This window comes from Gossypium arboreum, chromosome 5 (assembly GCF_025698485.1).
Source record: "Gossypium arboreum isolate Shixiya-1 chromosome 5, ASM2569848v2, whole genome shotgun sequence".
Lineage (NCBI taxonomy): Eukaryota > Viridiplantae > Streptophyta > Magnoliopsida > Malvales > Malvaceae > Gossypium > Gossypium arboreum.
This window is the reverse complement of record NC_069074.1, coordinates 4101083-4121147: the sequence shown is the minus strand read 5'-3', so window position 1 is coordinate 4121147 and position 20065 is coordinate 4101083. Positions and strand designations below refer to the sequence as shown.

The window sequence follows — 20065 nt, the reverse complement described above, 5'->3', positions numbered from 1 at the left end:
AGAAAATAAGCTTAAAAAATGAAAATTTTGACAAAATGACTAACAACAATAATAATGGGATTAGAATTTTTAATTGAAAAGATGATATTAAACTTTTCTCAAAATTTTATAAAAGTAGAGGATGAATAATATATTTTGACCAAAAATTAATAAGAAATGAATTTTAGCTCAATTAGTAAATGGGGAGGTTTTAGGACAGCCCTAATATGTAGATTTATATATTAGTGTTTAAGTTTCTGAGTCTTTTAATCTAATTAATTCTTTATTAATTTTAGTTTAGATTGTATTAATTTCTATACTTGTATTTGCAATTGTATAAACCTTTTAATAATAATATAAATTAAAAATAATTATTTTTATCTAAGCTTACGCAACTTTAGAATTTTATTTAAAATAGTTTCTAAAATAATTAATAATTTTTAATCTGTGTTTATAACAATCACAACAAAATCATAGTAAACCTAACTGCGGCCATAAACCTCTCTGGCTTTTGCTCTAATAATCCCTTCAGCCCTAGCAATTTGCATATCTTAGAAGTTGTCAGCACCCACCAAAGAGAAAGGGTGACGTCTGAATCTTGAACACCCACCAAATATGGAAGGAGGTGAAAGAGGGAGCTCAGCCATCCCTGAATCTGTGATGAATTCAGTGAAGACAACGCTAGTAAACGTTGAAAACCTAAGGACCCATTTGCTCGAATTCTTGTCCCTCTCTGACCCCGATGTCCTTGCTCAAATGCCCCCTCTTCAACGCGCTCAGGCTTTCTTCACCCTTGCCAAAGCCACCACTACTCTTTTCGCTTGTAATTTCTATTTACTTGTTCGGGATTTGATTTTCGTGTTAATTATTTCTCTGTGTGTTTTAAATGCTAAGCTTTTTATTAATCTTTTTTTCTGCAGTGAAGTTGAGATGCAGTGGAGTGCACCCAGATGAACATCCTATTAAATCAGAGCTTGTACGTCTCCTTTAAAACTTGAATTTGTACTTCTACATTCTGGGTTTGTTTACATGTATGGGTCTCTTTGTTGGATGGCATCTTTTGATTTGATGTTAAGTTTGTTTTAGATGATATTGCTTCATTTATTGGGAATTAAGAGCATCTCTACTGTTTGTTTTAACATTGAGATATTATTATCTATTTATTTTCGAAAAACGTTAGGATATCATTAGTTGATTGTCTCGTTGGTCTGTTGTAAAGTTCAATTGGCATTGTGGCTTAACTTTTCTATCCTGTTTTGGTTTCCATATCTAGGAGAGATTAAGCTTGTATCAAGAGAAGCTAGAGCGGTTCATAGACTTAAGTAAAGGTACATTGTTTTCTTTCATTCCTTTCCATATATGCTAAGTAGCCGTTGCATCGATTCAGAAGTATAAGATTCCGTTATTCCACATTTGCGTTAATTTTGGAATTAACTATTTGTATCACGTTCTAACATAAGTATGTCTGTTCTTGAAGCACCGTTGCGACCTTCAACTACCTTGAACTCTCAGGCCACAACCCGTTTCATTGAGCATTCGTTACCAGACCTGACCCCTGGTAATTGATGGTTCACTTCTTTTGTGGTTGCTCTGAGTGCTTGGTTTTGTCTTGTTTTCTAAGAGCTTTTGTGTGTGTCTGTGTGTGCAGAGCAGAGGCAAAGTATGAGGCAAATCAGTAAAGGGGAGGGGCGAACGATAAAATATTCTGGTAGTAATGTTAAAAAGAAGAGAAAATATCAATCCTCTGAAAAACAATCTGTTGAAGATGCTGCTAAAGAATTCCTTGAGAAGGCAGCTCGTGAGCTTTTTGGTGATAAAAAGGATGGTTTTAAGGGGCCTCTACAGGTTGATGATACTTCAGATGATGACTTGCCTCTGTCCTGATACTCCAGGTGTTCCTTACAATTACATGGTCATATTACCTCTTAGTGTTCTTTTACTTCCTAGAAGCATATTCCCGAATGGGTTGTATCCTTATTGGACGTGCTATGCTATAAAAATATACATAAGGTGGGTGGGAGTTTAATATGCCATGCTAGAAAAATATGCCAACCACAACTTTGATTTGTATATGCATAAATGCGCAGCCTGCTTGATTTATTTTTTAGTGTTCTTTTACTTCCTAGTAGCATATATATGTATCTATTTCTATTTTCCACGCATTCTAAATAAGCCAACCACAACTTTGATTTGTATGCGTAAATGCTTTGCAGCCTGCCTGATTTATTCACAAGAAGCTAATTGTATGTTGTTCCTCTTTTTCGTCTCACAGGTTCGGTTCAGTTGCACGGGCCAGGTTATAGGCAGCAAGTGAACATTTAGATCTTTCTTTCAATCATTGTACTGTCTGAATATGTTTATTTTTAATGGAGAAAATCTTATAAATTCTTCTGAAGCCGTATTTTTTAGAATCATGTTGGATCTTATAGACTCTTTGATGAATCGATAAATGACTCCAAATTGTCACCAATTTGGTGAGACATTCAACAACATTAAAAACGAAATGAAATAATCTCTCGTGGATTTGCAAAATCCAAACTCTCTCGCAAAACCAAAACTACCCTCACATCTCAGAACAACCCCAAGACTACAACCCCCAGTGTGACCAAGAAACCAGCCTTCAACCCAGCAGCACTGCTGGTAGGAGCAATGGCAGGACCCTCAATTTCTGCCAGAGAAGGTGCTGGGGAGATTCCAGTGTACCTGTGCTTTTGAGACAATACAACAACGTGCAACTTTTGGCCTTGCTCGCAGTGACCCTTTGCTCCACTGATGAAGTAAAATGGCCCTGACCTATCAAGCTTAACCTTGGTGTTCCCATCCTTGTACTCTGCAATTGAGTTTGAGGTATTGCAGCTTGCATAAGCCTCCTTGGTCACTTGCAGCACTGAGTCTTTGCCACCATCATATTTCCACACTGCAACAGATAAACACCAAAAAGGATTTAGGAAAAAAATGTGAAGAAAAAGAAAAGCACCATAAAGTGAAGTGTAGCATTATATTTAAGGATGGCAAGAAAGTAGGCTTATTTTATTACCGAGAGAGTCGCCGATGCGGAAACGGGATTTTTCAGCCCATCTGTTGAGAGAATCTGATTCAGATGATGGAATCTTCCAGGCGTCTGTCTTCCCACCAACCAAGATTTCTTTAGCTTCTGTAAAGCTTAGAAATAGAAAGAACAGAAAGGAAGAAGTTAGCCTTCTTGAGAAAATAACCATGGGAAATCAAAGTCTGGAGAAGAGAAGGCAAGTGAAGGATATGGCTATGACAAAGAGAGAGAGAAAAGCGAGTTGGGGATTGGAATAGCAAGTCCAGGGGCTCACTGTGTTTAAATAGAAAGTGAGAATCTGGGTGGGGAGATAATTAGAAACTAGCCGTTACAGTGATGGTGCACTGCCACTACTAAACTAATAATGTTGGCCCCTTGGGCTCTGAGCCTCTGTCTCTGTCTCTGACCGGTTGTCCTTCTAACCATTGTAACGGTTAAATTGAAGACGAACGGAAAAATAGATCTTAACGACCGGTCTAAAGAAAGCCCATCAGTTCAAGCCCAGGATTTTGAGCTCTCTTAACAAAGTTGGGCTGTGGTACTTGCCGTTTTCGTTCTACGAGTGAGTTGCGGTGCCATCTGCTAGGGGTGAACACTTGGCATGACGCGATTACTTGCCACCGCTAATTGCAACGTGTTGTTCTCCAAGAAATGCTGGCAAAGTTGGCTCTTCAATTGTCCTAAGCCCTTGACAGATTAATAAAAGGAAACACTGAAGTTAGTGGAATTTCAAATTTGAAGTTGATAGAGAAAATGTCAAAAGTTGAAGACTGGAGAAAGAACGCAGATACCCACAAGATGAGCCCAGAAGAGGTGAGAGCAGCGGGCTTGGAAGGATCGAAGAGGCCACCAGGCCACCACCCTGGAGGAGTGTTGCACCAAAGGAGCAAGCTTCCGGTTTCCATGACTACTATGACCATCGGCGGCCTTCTCATCACCGCGGCCATAGGATATTCGGTGTTGTACACCAGGAAAAAGCGTGAAGCTAGTGCCCTAGATGTTGCCAAGGTGACCACGGGTATTGCTGACCCCAGTGACACTCGCCCCAGGAAGTCGTCGTAGTATGTATGTATGATAACTAGTTTCTACAATAATAATAATTTCTACTTAAGTGTTTTTCTTCCACGATAATTAATCATATCGAAATAGTACAAGTACTTCTCAAGTGATTCCAAATTGTAGTGGTAAGAATTTCACGGTTATTCATATCCAAAAAAAAAAAAAAACCACCTTCTGAACACAGCCCGGGCATGCGTATTTTTGATTTTCCAATGGATTTACATCTTTCATTAATAGAATTTTTTTTAATTTAGTGAGTAATAGCTCTGGTTGTTCACTGTTCAAAAATTTTTGTTTTGATCTAAGATTTCAATTCTTTCAATTCTTCCATATTTCGGAAGTTTCCACAACTCTATCACCTAGTCAATTCCGTTTTACTTAATTCTTATTTCATGACTTATTTCATGACCATATATCTTTCCGGCTAAATAATGGGAAATCTTTCATTCCATCCGGGAAAAACCATCTTTTTCTCAACAATGTCTTTGCCATTTGATCCATTTTTCTCAACAATGTCTTTGTCATTTGATCCAATAGTCTTCTCTTAAATAGGAAGAGATTTGATAAATACTAATAACTTTCATACGGAGTATTAGAACGGAAAAATCCATTAGATAATGAACTAGATAATGAACTGTTGGTTCTAAGCCATCTCTGGCGATGAATCAATAATTCGAAGTGTGCAATCAAACAAAATTCTCTTCTTCTTCTTCTGTTGAATTTTACTCTTTGTTTTTATGTTCGACTATATCGGGCAAAAATAATAAAATTGAATTCGCCACCAACAGATGATAAGAATATCAGTTCAGCCACCTGAAACTTTCACAGCAATTCTACTGAAAGTAATACAGAATGGAATTTTCGATAAAAGAATCACATGAGAAGTTTCTTTCAACATACATAGGAAAACAGAGGTATTCCCCAAATCAACGCTAAAAAGGGAAAAAATAATAAAAAATAAAAGCTCAGCCCCTAAATGAGCATTAAAAGTTTATATCTGAAAGCATGATTAGATCTTAACCTTGAATTGTAACCTAAGACAAACAATAGCGATTATCTCATCTGAAAACATGATCGAATCTAAGAATCATGATTATATATGATAAAAGCACATCCCGTTTTACACATTAATCGATCTTGACAGATGAGTAGATAAGCCTTGTGAACCAAAAACATGCATAAAACCCAATGGTGCCCGTTAGCACGAAAAATGCATATGAAGCAATTAGCATGTATCCAAAATACAGCATCCCAGAAACCAGCTTAGTGATCTCAAGCTTCGTGAAGAAGTAGAATGTAGCGTAGAGGAAGAGATATAACGCCGAGGAACCTGATGTGAGATATGACCTCCACCACCAAAGGTAATCTTCACTGCACAACTGGAAGTAGCAAAGCACAATGGTTATTTCAGCACAAGTGATAAGGAGGATAATGAAGACCAAGAAGAGGAAACCAAAGATGTAGTAGAACTGGTTCAGCCAGATTGAGGTAAGAATGAAGAAAAGCTCGATGAAAACGGCTCCAAATGGGAGTATTCCTCCAATCAGAATGGAGAAAATTGGGTTCATATACCAAGCCTGCTCAGGGATTTGCCTGGGAATTTTATTTGTCTTCACCGGATCTTCAATAGCTGGCTTCTTGAACCCAATGTAACCACCCACAAAAACAAGTGGAACTGAAATTCCAAACCACATGACGACCAAAGCAAACATTGTCCCAAATGGCACAGCCCCAGATGACTTCTGGCCCCATATGAGAGCATTTAAGACAAAGAAGATGGCAAAGACGATGCCCGGGAACAAGCATGCAGTCTTTAGAGATATTTTCTTCCACTCTGTTCCTTTAAACATTTTGTATAGACGTGAAGAGGCATAGCCAGCAAAAATGCCCATGAAGACCCAAAGCAGGAGCATAGCTGTCATCAGACCACCTCGGTTGGAGGGGGAAAGAAATCCAAAAACAGCAAAGATCATGGTAACTAGTACCATGCCCAAAAATTGAATACCGGTGCCAACATAGACACAGAGCAGGTCAGAATTAGATGGAGGCCTGAAAACGTCCCCATGTACAAGCTTCCATCCTGTCTCTTCTTGGGCTTCTTCCTGGGTCTCAAGTTCATTGTACTTAGAAATATCACGGTAAAGTGTCCTTAACATAATCATTGCTACCATGCCGGAAAGGAAGAGAACAATCATCAGAGAATTGACAATTGAAAACCAGTGTATTTGGTCGTCACTCATTAAAAGATATGCATCCCATCTCGATGCCCACTTCACATCACTCTCCTGAAAATCAGAACAAGAAAATACAAGAATATTAGCACCTCATAGGTGACTGATGTCAAAACCTTATTTCAAAAACAATGATCTAAATCCAATAGATAACTTCTTCAGCTCATGATTGACACTGAACAGAGAATTTTACAGTTGTCAACCTTAAAAGTTTGTAGTTGAAGAGGTCACCTGGTATTCAACATCATAGGTGAATATAATCTCCTTGTTTGCTTCAACTTCTTGCGGAGTGTTAGAATTAACAACTGTGCGTTTACTGTGGGGGTCGCATGTTGTTAATCGAGTGTTCTCACTCCATTTCCCCTCATATTCATGTTTAATGCTGCATTGTTTTGAACAAAAAGAAAATGCGAAAGAAGATGATTCTATAATCTCAGCCAACAGACACCCAGAAATAACAGTTCTACCATAAAGCTAATGCTCAGATGAACTAACCTGTACGGTTTAACTTCAAATCCCACAATCCTAGCCGAGTCAGTTTGTGGATCCCTATGGTACTTGACAGTAAATGCCAAATGGTTGTGAATGAAAATTTTCTCTTCCTTGCTCTGCACATAATCAGACAAAGTAAGCATACAAGGTAGCTAATACATCCTCAAACAAAGTAAGCATACCCCAGTGTATTGGCCTTTGAGCCCAACATGGTAACCAAGCTGATAAACAGTAGGAGAACCCTGATCTAATCTTCTAATGGGAACAACAAGGGGCAGGTTATCCAGGATCCTGTCAAAAGAATAAAGAACCTTGAGAACAATTAATACAAGTCTGAAAGATGAACTCCGTGTCAGAAGAAACAAATATTATACATATTGACTCGATATTCATCATCAATCTTCTCCTTAAACTGCTTTGCAGTCTTGGCATCAAGTGTAATCCGGCAAAGAACAGAACACATTTGTGGCTCACGCATTTTAAACTGCATTGATTCAAGTAGAAGAAAACAAGTTAACGGCCATAAAATAAACAAACCGCTAATCATCAGAAATACTAAAACTGACCACATAAGGAGAGTTTTCAATACGGTCACCACGAAGCACTTCCCCAAGATTTTCTGCACTGTCAACTATCTTTTTTGGTGGACAGAAAGGGAGGGAATAATATGAATAAGGAAGTTGTGTCTTTATAGAGGTCAATTTGTTCACTTTCACTTTCAAAGGATCTCCCTGCAAACCCCAAGAAAATAATCAATAATTTAACAATACCGCAATAATTTCTCAATTAACATTCCCAAATATCACAGATGTGTGTAGTGAGAACCTAAAGCTGTTTAATAAGTCATTATCAATCACGTCCACATGATAAGCACTACGTTGGCAGATTAAACATCTTTCAGGGACACAGTTCCTAAATTAAACATCTGTGTATACTTGAGCTTAGTGGTGATTGATAATCACAGCTGTGTAGTGAGAACCTAAAGCGGTTTAATGCGTCATTATCAACCACATCCACATGTAACGTGCAAATTAAAAATCTTTCGGGAACACAGTACCTAAATTAATAATTATTCTAAATTGCATCAGACAACTCGATCCACATAAAGTACGGTGGCAGATGCCGCGGAGAAATTAAAAAAACATGACATAAAATTAGAAATCAACTAAAAGAACGCATGCTATGAGGTTTTGAATAAAAGAACAAACGAAGGTTAAAGAAATCATCAAGTGAAATGAAGCTTTTGTTAACAAAATCTATTCAAATTTCAAAGAAGTATCTGAATCTGAAACAAGAACTATAAAGCCGTCATTTTCGCGCACAAAATTTTCATTAATTCCCTTCTCATAATGGTCCTATACGATCCTATTAACAAAGACGTCAAAGCGAAGATACGAAATTAAAAAAACAGATCAAATGTGTAAAAAAAATATTAAGCAAGAAAGCGAAAGTGAAAGAGAAAACAAAAGAGAAACGGAGAAGGCGACCTTTTGGAAGTCCTCGGGGGCGACACCAGGAAGGTAGAAGCAATGAGAGGTGTGGATCAGAGAGAGGAAGAGGATGGCGGAGATCATGATGGAGGTGGATTTGTGGATAGATCTCGATCGATATTCCATTTTTTTAGATGGAGAGGGGAACTCTCTCTTTTTGGAAAAGGGAGAGGGGAGGGGGAGTCAGATCTGGAAAATGAAAGAAATGTGATCGGGGAGTGTAATAAGGAGAATACAACCGACAAGAGAGAGGGAGAGAAAGACAAGCGAAGCTGGGATTGGGTTGAGAGGTGTGCACTAGCCACTAGATCAGGACCCCTGGTTGGTTTCTCCTGCTACGCTACGTTTTGGTTACTTATTCTTCTTTTGCCACGTGTGTCTTGTTTTTTCCGTTTTCTATATTCACCGGCTCTTTCAACAGGTGGCAGGTCTTTTCGAGTGTCGGTCATGGATCTCCTAGCTTTTTTATATTTTTTGGACTGGACTGGTCCATTTAGGCCCAATTCCTCATTGAGATATATTCCCTTTTCCTGCAGTTCAGAACCGGATCAGCCATCAAACTGATGAGTACGTTAATTTGTTAGTTTGATACGGTTCAATCAATTCATTCGTTTTAATTAAATAAGTTATTAAAATTTTTTAAAAAATATTAAATTTTTAGTTCGACCATCTTATTCAATTAATCCATACTGAATCTCAAATTAATTGATTCAATACCCTCTTCGAATTAGTACCGTAGTTAATTCCTAACTCAATCTATGGGACTAGCTAGCTCGATTCAATTCAATTAACCTTGCATAAAATTGTGAGGTGAGCCCTCGTAGTTAATGTATTCAAATGGTTAGTTCAAATTATATTTTAATTAAATTACTATTATGAAATATTTATGTGGATGTCATTATCAACCCCATAAGTTATAAAACTCTTCCTATACCCCATAAGTTATAAAACTCTTCCTGTATCCCATTAATATAAGAGATAAAAAGTCATGACTCTTTACATGTCCTATAATAATTAGAGAGTTATTTTTAACCCCTATATATATGGGGCTCATATACTCATGAAATAAAAAAATATATAAAAAAAAAGATACACTCTGTCTTCTATATCCTCTCTACACTCTTTCTTCTATCACATTTTAATTTATTCTTTCTTTATTATTTCACAACACATTATCAGCACGAGTCTTTAATACAAGAAATCAAGGCCAACAAATTTTTCCTTAAAGATTGCCGAAGGACGCTTAGGTGAAGTAAGGGTAACAAGTTGATCTATTTCATTTGCATAGGTGTTATTTCATTTGCATATTAACATGCTTTATTTTACATTATTGACTTGTATATTTTGTCTTATAGTTTATAATGTCAAATCTTACAAAACTCGAATTTGTGGCTCTGGACATAACTGGAAATAACTATTTATCATGGGTACTAGATGCTGAAATTCACTTAGATGCAAAGGGTCTTGGTGAGACTATTAAGGAGGGAAATGAATAAAGTACACAAGATAAGGCCAAGGCCATGATTTTCCTTCGCCATCACCTCCATGAAGGTTTAAAGACCGAATATTTGACTGTTAAGGACCCTCAAATTCTTTGGGCCAATCTAAAGGAAAGATATGACCACCAAAAAACTGTGATTTTGCCTAAAGCTCGTTATGAGTGGCTGAATTTAAGATTGCAAGACTTTAAGTCTATTAGTGATTATAACTCTGCCATGTTCAGAATCACTTCACAATTGAATTTATGTAGAGAGAAGATTACTGATGCAGAAATGTTAGAAAAAATATACTCAACTTTCCATGCAAATAATGTTGTCCTGCAGACACAATATCGTGCAAAACAATGAGCTGCTAATGAAAAACCATGAATTATGCCCAACTGGCTCTGCTCCATTCCCTGAAGCGAATGTGAGTTTACACAATGGGCAAGAATTAAAAGAAACACACCATGCAAATAGTAGTGTGCGTGGCCGTGGTCGTAGCCGCAGACATAGATATGGATATGGTCGAGGTGGTCGTTTTAAAATTTCACATTCCTACCAGAAGTGGGATCGAAAAAATAGTAACAGGGAAGAGAAAGAAAAAGGTGAAAATGTGACTAATGTATGCTATCATTGTGGAAGAAAAGGACATTGGTCTCGTGTGTGTCGCACACAAAAGCATCTAGTTGATCTTTATCAGCAGTCCATAAAACAGAAGGGAAAGAAAGTAGAAACCAATCTTGTGTATAAATATGGCGAAAGTGATTTTGATGATGGCAATGCAACCCATTTAGAAGTGGTTGGTTTTCTTTCTACCCCTAAATGAAATTATTAAGGCCACAAATTTCGATAAATAATAAAATAAACCTCTACTACTCTATGTTTCATTTAGCAACTTTAATAACGATGTTATGACCTTTACTAGTGCTATGTTTTATGTGATAATTTTGTTTTATAGACCTTTTTAGTAATTTGAACTTTGAATACCTGTTTTCACTATTATGTGTGACATTTTGTGGTTATTTTGTTTCTTTGAAGAACATTATCTCGCAAAGGCAATCAGCTATGAATGGTGAAAATATATATCTAGCAGACAGTGTAACTACTCACACCATATTGAAAGACAAGAGATATTTTTCTCATTTAATAATGAAAGAAGAAAGTGTGAGCACTATATCTGGTAGTACAACTATTATAGAAGGCTCCGGAAGAGCAATTATTTTTTTACCAAGAGGAACAAAAATTGAAATTATTAATGCATTATACTCCCCTAAGTCTCAAAGAAATTTATTGAGTTTTAAAGATATTCGCTAAAATGGATATCATATTGAGACTTTAAACGAAGGAAATTGTGAATTCCTTCAAATTACGAGTATTGCTCAAGGTAATAAACAAATTGTTGAGAAATTGCCTGCATTCTTAACTGGTTTGTACTACACAAAGATCATTTCTATAGAAACACATGCTATAGTAAACCAGAAGTTTACTAATGACTTTGTTCTTTGGCATCACCGGTTAGGCCATCCCGGTTCAATAATGATGCGAAAAATAATTGAAAATTCATGTGGACATTCATTGAAGAGCCAGCAGATTCTTCAAAACATTACACGTGCTGCATGTTCACTGGGGAAATTAATAATCCGACTATCACCAGCTAAGATAAATAACTAACCACTTACTTTTCTTGAGCAAATTTAAGGGGATATATGTGGGCCTATACATCCCCCATGTGGACCATTTAGGTACTTTATGGTTTTAATCGATGCATCGAGTAGATAGTCTCATGTATCTTTGTTATCAACTCGCAACCTGGCGTTTGCAAGATTGCTTGCTCAATTGATTTGATTACCAGCCCATTTCCCAGATTTTCCTATTAAGACCATCCGTCTTAATAATGCTGGTGAATTTACTTCTCAGTCTTTTAATAACTATTGCATGTCTATTGAAATAAGTGTTGAATATCCTGTAGCTCATGTTCACACACAAGATGGTCTAGCAAAATCTTTAATAAAACGACTTCAAATGATAGCAAGGCCATTACTTATGAAGTCAAAACTCCCAATCACTGCTTGGGGACATGCAATTTTACATGCAGCTGCATTAATTCGCATTAGGCCAACAAGTTATCATAAAGTCTCCCCCTTACAAATAGTTCATGGTCAGGAACCAAATATTTCCCATCTAAGAACATTTGGATGTGCCGTATATGTTCCAATTGCTCCACCACATAGAACTAAGATGGGACCTCAAAGAAGGCTGGGTATATATGTTGGATTTGAATCCCTATCCATAATTAAATATCTAGAACCATCTACAGTGAATCTATTTACGGCTCGTTTTGCAGATTGTCATTTTGACGAGTCAATTTTTCCAACATTAGGGGGAGAAATCAAAAAGCTGGATAAGAAAATTAGTTGGAAAGAGTTGTCATTATCTCATCTTGATCCTCGAACTAAGCAATGTGATTTAGAAGTTCAAAAGATTATTCATTTATAAAATTTAGCTAATGAATTGCCAGACGCATTTTCTGACCCAAAGAAAGTGACTAAGTCACATATACTAGCTGTGAATGCACCAATAAAACTTGATGTCCTAGAAGGACAAAATCTAGTTGCTACTGAGTCTAATACACGCCTGAAGCATGGTAGACCAATTGGTTCCAAATATAAGAATCCTCGAAAAAAGAAAGGAGCAAAGATTAATGATGGCGAAATCAAAGGAAAAATGATTATACCGGGATCTCCTGAAGAGACTATAGACATGTCTGGAAGAATAGTTTCAGAAGAAAATCAGGTACCTGACAATGAAGATGTAACACCCCCTAACCCCAAACCGTCGCCGGAACAGGGCTACGAGGCATTACCGGATATATCAGAAAACTTATGGATATTTTACAATTATTATAACATTCATAGTATAATTGAAGAATTATGTCCCTATAATGGACTTTCGAAGCCCAACACAAGTATTAAAGTGGAATCGAACGGGACTTGTTCGAGTATTCAGAGTTTTTTTTTTTACAAAAATTTCGACAGCATTTCTTCTTAATTTTTACATAAAACCCCCTTCAAATTCAAACCAAAAACCAAACTAATCCAAAACCAATGGCACAATAAAAAACAATTTAAACCTAAATATATCTAAATCATAACCAATTCATTAACATAGTCATTTAATAACTAAACATTCATAATATTAATCCAAATTAACTAATAACTTCATTCATTTTTCATTCCAACTTAATACCAAATTATATAATATAATATTTACCATTTTATCAAACTAATAACAAAATATGGTATACCATTCTTATAACCAACATTACAAGTATTCTATATAACTTATACAACACCTAGTACATGCCACTTTCAATTAAGAAAGAAAACGTCACCCAAAATTTGTTGGAGTAGGGATCGTTCAGATGCTGGATCGGGGTACTAGACTCCTATTAACCTGCGCACGGAAACAACCACACGCTGAGTATTCCGTACTCAGTGGTATTACCATAATTTAAATTATAATAGCAATAAAAAATTTTAATTACCAAACATGTAACTATCTAATTTCACAAATATCAATTCATTCTTAAACTTTCATTAATTAATAATAACGATACAATTTTTATCTATTCTTCAATTTTCATCACATATTACATGTAACAATTTCAATCACTACATGAACATTAAGTTCATGCCTTTCATTTTCAATCTCAATTTCAATCCACTATTCAACTTTTTCGTTTCTTTCAATATTTCAATAATATAATCAATCAATTTATTTTAAATTTCTCATTTTAGATATTCACCCTATTAACAAATCCGGACTTTGACGGATACAGATTCAACCCAACACACTAGTACGGCACATTGTGCCTAAAGCAGTACATAGTACTGATCAAGATATCTGACACATAAAGTGCCTAAAACGACACACGAGGTGCCCGATACGACACATGAGGTGCCCAAATACGACACATAAAGTGCCCGATCAAGAAACCAAGCAAATTCCGTACACTTCCGGATCCTATGGCATGCCAATTATATCCGACTTAGCCCGACTAGTTAATAGGGTATTTCAATTCTCAATTCACTTTCATTTCCATTCCAAGATTACTTTTCAATTAAAATTTTCACATTCAAATCAATTTACAATTTAATTATACATACACATTCACCATTCAATTCAATTCTCATTCAACTCAAATATCAATACTTACCTTATAATTCACTTATTAAATACGAATTGATATAAAACATTTAATAAAAATTAATTTGAATTACAGTAATACAAACATTGAATTTCTCGTTTTAATCCTCGATAGCTTTCTCCTTTCCTTTGTGCGCCGATGTCTTGGGTTCTTTATTAACAATTAAACTCTAAGCTTCAAAAACCCTATTTCTCCTTTTCTCTCTTTTATTTTCTTCTTTCCTACCCCCTTTCAATGCTTTCATTCTCTTTTCTCTATTTTTTTGTTTCTTTTCTTTACTCTGTTTCTTTTATTCACTTTAGTTACTAATAATATATAATAATAATTTATTTATTTATTTATTTATTTTTACCATCCACTTGTCAAAATTATACTATATAACCAAGTAAAAATCTTAGATTTTTACTCCTTTTTCATTTCATCTTCCCAAATAGGTTTAATTCCTATTTGGTCCTTATTATTCCTACTAATTTATAATTAAACTTTTACTCCTTATTCAATTTAGTCATTTTACTAATTACTCTAAATTAAGCTAAATTCACCTAATTTAAACCTAATTAAACACATCGCTAAACTCATAAATATTTCTAGTAATTATTTCAAACTCAATTTACTAAGACAGAGGCCCGTTAATGTACTTTTCCGATGCCCGTGAATTTTGGGTCATTATATTTCTCCTCCCCTTAATAAATTTCGTCCTCGAAATTTGCCTGAGAATAGATGAGGATATTGTGCTCTCATCATTTCTTCAGGTTCCCAAGTCGCTTCTTCCATACTATGACTCCTCCATAACACTTTTACTAGAGGGACCCGTTTATTTCTCAGCTCTTTTACTTCTCGAGTTAATATCTGAACCGGCTCTTCTTTATAAGTCAAATCAGACCAAATTTCAATATTTTCAGTAGGAATAATGTGGGAAGGATCTGATCTATATCTCCGGAGCATCGAAACATGAAAAACATCATGAATTTTCTATAATTCTAGAGGTAAAGCTAGTCGGTAGGCAACAGGCCCAATTCTTTCCACAATCTCATACAGCCCAATAAAACGTGGACTTAACTTACCCTTTCGGCCAAATCTCAAAACTTTCTTCCAAGGTGATACTTTGAGGAATACTTTATCACTAACAAAATATTCAATGTCTCGCCGTTTCAAGTCTGCATATGATTTCTGCCTATCAAAAGCTGCTTTCAATCTATCTTTAATCTTATTAACTGTTTCTTCTGTTTCTTGAATCAATTTTGGCCCAATCATTTTTCTTTCATTTAATTCTGTCCAACATACCGGTGATCGACACCTTCAACCATATAATGCTTCATACGGAGCCGTTTGAATACTAGATTGGAAACTATTGTTATAGACAAATTCAGCTAATGGAAATAACGTTTCCGACCTGATTCAAAATCAATGATACAAGCCCGAAGCATATCTTCTAATATCTCAGATACCCGCTCGGATTTGTCCATCTGTTTGCGGATGAAAGGCCGTACTAAAGTTAAGTCGAGTACCCAATGATTCATGTAGCTGTCTCCAAAATCTCGATGTGAACCGAGGATCTCGATTTGAGATTATTAACATCGGAATACTGTGTAATCTAACAATTTCTCGAATATACACTTCTGCAAACTTCTACAATGACCAATCTGTTCTAACAGCTATAAAGTAAGCTGATTTTGTAAGCTGATCAACAATTACCCAAATAGCATTCTTTTTACTTGCCGACAATGGCAATCCCGTAACAAAATCCATTGTAATACGATCCTATTTCCACTCAAGAATGCTAATAGGCTGAAGTAATCCAGTAGGAACTTGATGTTCTGCATTTACTCGCTGACATGTCAAACATTTACTAATATATTCAACTATATCCCTTTTCATTCCAGGCCACCAATATAATTCTCGTAAATCACAATACATCTTCGTTCCATCAGGGTGCAAGGCAAAAGCACTATAATGTGCTTATCGAAGAATTAACTCTTTCAGTTCAGAAGTAGCTGGAACACAAACTCGATTTTGAAACCTCAAACAATCATGCCCGTCAATAATAAAACTCTTGGTTGTACCATTCTGAACCATTTCTCTTTTCTTCAATAGTCTATCATCTTTCATCTGAGCTGCTCTAATCTGATCAAACATCATCGGCTTAACCCTTAATTCAGCTAGCAAGCTTCCATCATCATTAATACTAAGTTGAGCAAATATTGCCCTTAATTCCCCAACGCTTTCTACTCAATGCATCAGCTACCACATTCGCCTTTCCCGGGTGGTAATCTATAATACAATCATAATCTTTCAGAAGTTCGATCCACCGTCACTGTCTTAAATTCAACTCCTTCTGCGACAGAAGATATTTAAGACTTTTGTGATCCGTGTAAATGTAGCATTTTTCACCATATAGGTAATGCCTCCAAATCTTTAAAGCAAAAATTACTGCAGCTAGCTCCAAGTCGTGCGTCGGGTAATTACGTTCATGTGTTTTTAATTGTCGAGATACATAAGCTATGACTTTCCCATCTTGCATCAATACATAGCCTAGACCGCTCAGAGAAGCATCACTATACACGACAAAATCTTTTCTCAACTCTGGTAATGTTAATACCGGTGCCTCTATCAACATTCGCTTCAAAGTCTCAAAATTCTTCTGGCACTGATCATCCCAGATAAAAGGAACATTCTTTTGCAGTAGTTTAGTCATTGGTAGTGCTATCTTTGAGAATCCATTTACAAACCTCCTGTAATACCCAGCTAAACCGAGAAAAATACGTACCTCTGATATATTATTTGGTGGTTTCCATTGAACAATCGCTTCAATCTTCTTTGGATCAACCCGAATTCCATCTGCAGATACTACATGTCCCAGAAATACAACCTCTGATAACCAGAATTCACATTTACTGAGCTTTCCATACAACTGTTCCTCTCGCAAAATCTGTAGAACTATTCGAAGATGCTGGTCATGTTCTGCCTCTGTCTTCGAATATACCAATATATCATCAATAAAAATCACCACAAACTGATCTAAATACGGCTGAAAAATGCGGTTCATCAAATCCATGAAAGCAGCTGGGGCATTGGTCAACCCAAACGGCATCACTAAAAATTCATAATGGCCATAACGAGTACGAAAGGCAGTCTTAGGCACATCACTTTCCTTCACCTTTAGTTGATAATACCCGGATCTCAAATCAATTTTTGAAAATACTGAAGCTCCCTTAAGTTGATCAAACAAATCATCTATACGAGGCAACGGATACCGATTCTTGATCGTCACTTTATTCAACTGTCGATAATCAATACATAATCGCATAGAACCATTTTTCTTTTTAACAAACAACACTGGAGCTCCCCAGGGTGAAATGCTTGGTCTAATAAATCCACGATCTAGTAAATCTTGTAACTGCACCTTCAACTCTTTCAACTCAGTGGGCGACATTCGATATGGAGGTATAGAGATTAGTACTGTACCCGGATACACTTTAATAGCAAATTCAACCTCTCTGTTAGGTGGTAAGCCCGGTAATTCTTCAGGAAATACATCTGAAAACTCACATACGGTCCTGATCTGACTACACTGACTTCCAACTGAATCAGAATTAATAACATATGCCAAATATGCTGAACTACCCTGCTGAAGTAATTTATTAGCTTTCATCACTGAAATGATGAGTGTCGGACCACTGGTACGGATGCCACTTACTTCAACTCTATCCCCATCCTCTGTCTGAATACTAAACCTCTTTTTGTAACAATCTAAAATCACCCCATATTCGGATAACCAATCCATGCGCAATATTATATCAAAGTCCCTAAATGGCATAATCAACAAGTCAACCGGAAAAGTTTTATTCTGTATAATCAACGGGCATCTTAGACAGACCTGATTCACTAACACTGTTTGCCCTAACGGACTCGACACCTCAATAGACACTCTAGACATTTTGGATTTTAATTTTCTCAACTCAACTAAATCCGAATTAATGTAAGAATGTGAAGATCCAGGATCAATTAAAGCATAAACAGGCTCAGAATACAGTAAAAATATACCTGTTACCACATCGTGGGATCAATTAAAGCATAAACAGGCTCAGAATACAGTAAAAATATACCTATTACCACATCGTGGTCATCGTCTTCTTCACGAGTTTTGACCACATAAGCTCTAGCTGATATTATGGCTTCAGACTGCTGAGTAATAATATCACTGCTCCTTCTACCAGCTCCTCCTCTGACAACCGAACTACCTCTACCTAGACCTCTGCCTCGACCAGTAGATACTGATTTCTGTGATGTGACAGGAGTATCATTTTTATTCTTCGGACAGTCTTTAACAAAATGCTCCGTCGACCCACAACGGAAACAACCTCCGGTCACTTTCCAACATTCACCCAAATGTCTCTTTCCACAATGTCTACATTCTGGAATGTCCACATCTCGAGGTGGACCTCGTATACTACCAGTAGATACCGTCGTTTGTATTCCCTGGCTTCTTCCACATCTGTCTGATCTAAAACTGAATCTCCAACCACCCTGAGATTCTTTTGGTCTTTTCGGCTGAGGGTTCCAACTGGTAGTTCCCGTACGCTTCCCAGCTGGTCTAACACTTTGAGTCTTTTTATTAAAGCCCAACACTTGTTTTACCATTTTAGCTCGCTCAATCAAGTCTACCATTTCGAGAATACGTTGAGATACCAACGTAATTTGATCTCATCTCGTAGACCCGTAAAAATCTCTTACAACTATCGACTTCAGTTGGAATAAACTCGAGGCATATCTCTCGAGTCTCGAGAATTCCTCTCATATTCTATTATCGACATGTCACCCCGTTGTAACGTCAAAACTCATGTTTCTTATCTTCGATGTATATTTCTCCGATATATTTATTTTGAAACTCTTTTCAAATAGATCCCAAGTTATCGATTCTCTCGGTAAATGTCGAACTCATCGATTCCCACCATAAGTAAGCTTCTTCTTGTAACAATGATACAAAGACAAATCAAACACTCTCGGGGGGTACAATATAATTGTAGTAAAATTCTTTTAGTCGACTCCATCCAATTTTCAGCTACAGATGGATCGACTCCTTTCAGACCCATAAATTCATTGGCACCATACTTTGTCAATTCCTTTATCAGGGCCCGTCTTTGAATTGGAACTGAAGTCATAGCAAGAACAATTTCTACTATTCTTTGTAGTGCATCGGCAATTTTTCTATTTGTATCAGAATCATTTCTATCATTTATTCTTTTTGCTCCAGGAGGTTGGTTTCTCATCGGGTTAATACTAGGTGTTACCGATTCAGTTTCATCTAACTCGTAAGATTCTTCTTCTCCAGTATGCATTTCTTCATCAGTATTATTTATTCTTTCATCCGACATCTTCAATCTATAAAACAAAACAAATAAATAGATCAGCATCCAAAAATCCCGACTCAATTTCGACTCAAAAGTGGCATGTACTTCTAGACTCAATTTCGAGCTCGATATAGCCCGAGAATCAGCTAAACTTGATAGCTCTGATACCAATAAATGTAACACCCCCTAACCCTAAACCGTCACTAGAACAGGGTTACGAGGCATTACCGGATATATCAGACAACTTATGGATATTTTACAATTATTATAACATTCATAGTATAATTGAAGAATTATGTCCCTATAATGGACTTTCGAAGCCCAACACAAGTATTAAAGTGGAATGGAACGAGACTTGTTCGAGTATTCAGAGATTTTTTATTTTTTATTATTTTTACAAAAATTTCAACAACATTTCTTCTTAATTTTTACATAAAACCCCCTTCAAATTCAAACCAAAAACCAAATTAATCCAAAACCAATGGCACAATAAAAAAACAATTTAAACCTAAATATATCTAAATCATAACCAATTCATTAACATAGTCATTTAATAACTAAACATTCATAATATTAATCCAAATTAACTAATAACTTCATTCATTTTTCATTCCAACTTAATACCAAATTATATAATATAATATTTACCATTTTATCAAACTAATAACAAAATGTGGTATACCATTCTTATAACCAACATTACAAGTATTCTATATAACTTATACA

The 20065-nt window shown here is 36.2% G+C and overlaps 4 protein-coding genes across 4 annotated transcripts; 2 read left to right on the top strand and 2 right to left on the bottom strand.

Annotated features, from left to right (window-relative positions):
* The first annotated feature begins 413 nt into the window (after nt 1-413).
* On the top strand, nt 414-2374 carry LOC108473365 (uncharacterized). The gene is made up of 6 exons (XM_017774877.2): nt 414-802; nt 900-955; nt 1253-1307; nt 1457-1537; nt 1628-1871; nt 2252-2374. Exons 1-5 carry the CDS (start codon nt 595-597, stop codon nt 1861-1863), a joined length of 636 nt encoding a protein of 211 aa, XP_017630366.1. The 5' UTR covers nt 414-594; the 3' UTR covers nt 1864-1871; nt 2252-2374.
* Nucleotides 2336-3433, bottom strand: LOC108473366 (early nodulin-like protein 3). Its single transcript, XM_017774878.2, has 2 exons — nt 3017-3433; nt 2336-2896 (listed from the first exon to the last, which is right to left on the bottom strand). Exons 1-2 carry the CDS (start codon nt 3195-3197, stop codon nt 2550-2552), a joined length of 528 nt encoding a protein of 175 aa, XP_017630367.1. The 5' UTR covers nt 3198-3433; the 3' UTR covers nt 2336-2549.
* A 348-nt stretch (nt 3434-3781) lies between these two features.
* LOC108473367 (uncharacterized) lies at nt 3782-4185 on the top strand. The gene has a single exon (XM_017774879.2). It carries the CDS (start codon nt 3782-3784, stop codon nt 4088-4090), a length of 309 nt encoding a protein of 102 aa, XP_017630368.1. The 3' UTR covers nt 4091-4185.
* A 733-nt stretch (nt 4186-4918) lies between these two features.
* LOC108473364 (transmembrane 9 superfamily member 8) lies at nt 4919-8674 on the bottom strand. The gene is made up of 7 exons (XM_017774876.2): nt 8298-8674; nt 7377-7541; nt 7185-7294; nt 6993-7101; nt 6814-6926; nt 6550-6700; nt 4919-6372 (listed from the first exon to the last, which is right to left on the bottom strand). The coding sequence occupies exons 1-7, from the start codon at nt 8424-8426 to the stop codon at nt 5215-5217; spliced, it is 1935 nt and encodes a 644-aa protein (XP_017630365.1). The 5' UTR covers nt 8427-8674; the 3' UTR covers nt 4919-5214.
* Nucleotides 8675-20065: the final 11391 nt, after the last annotated feature.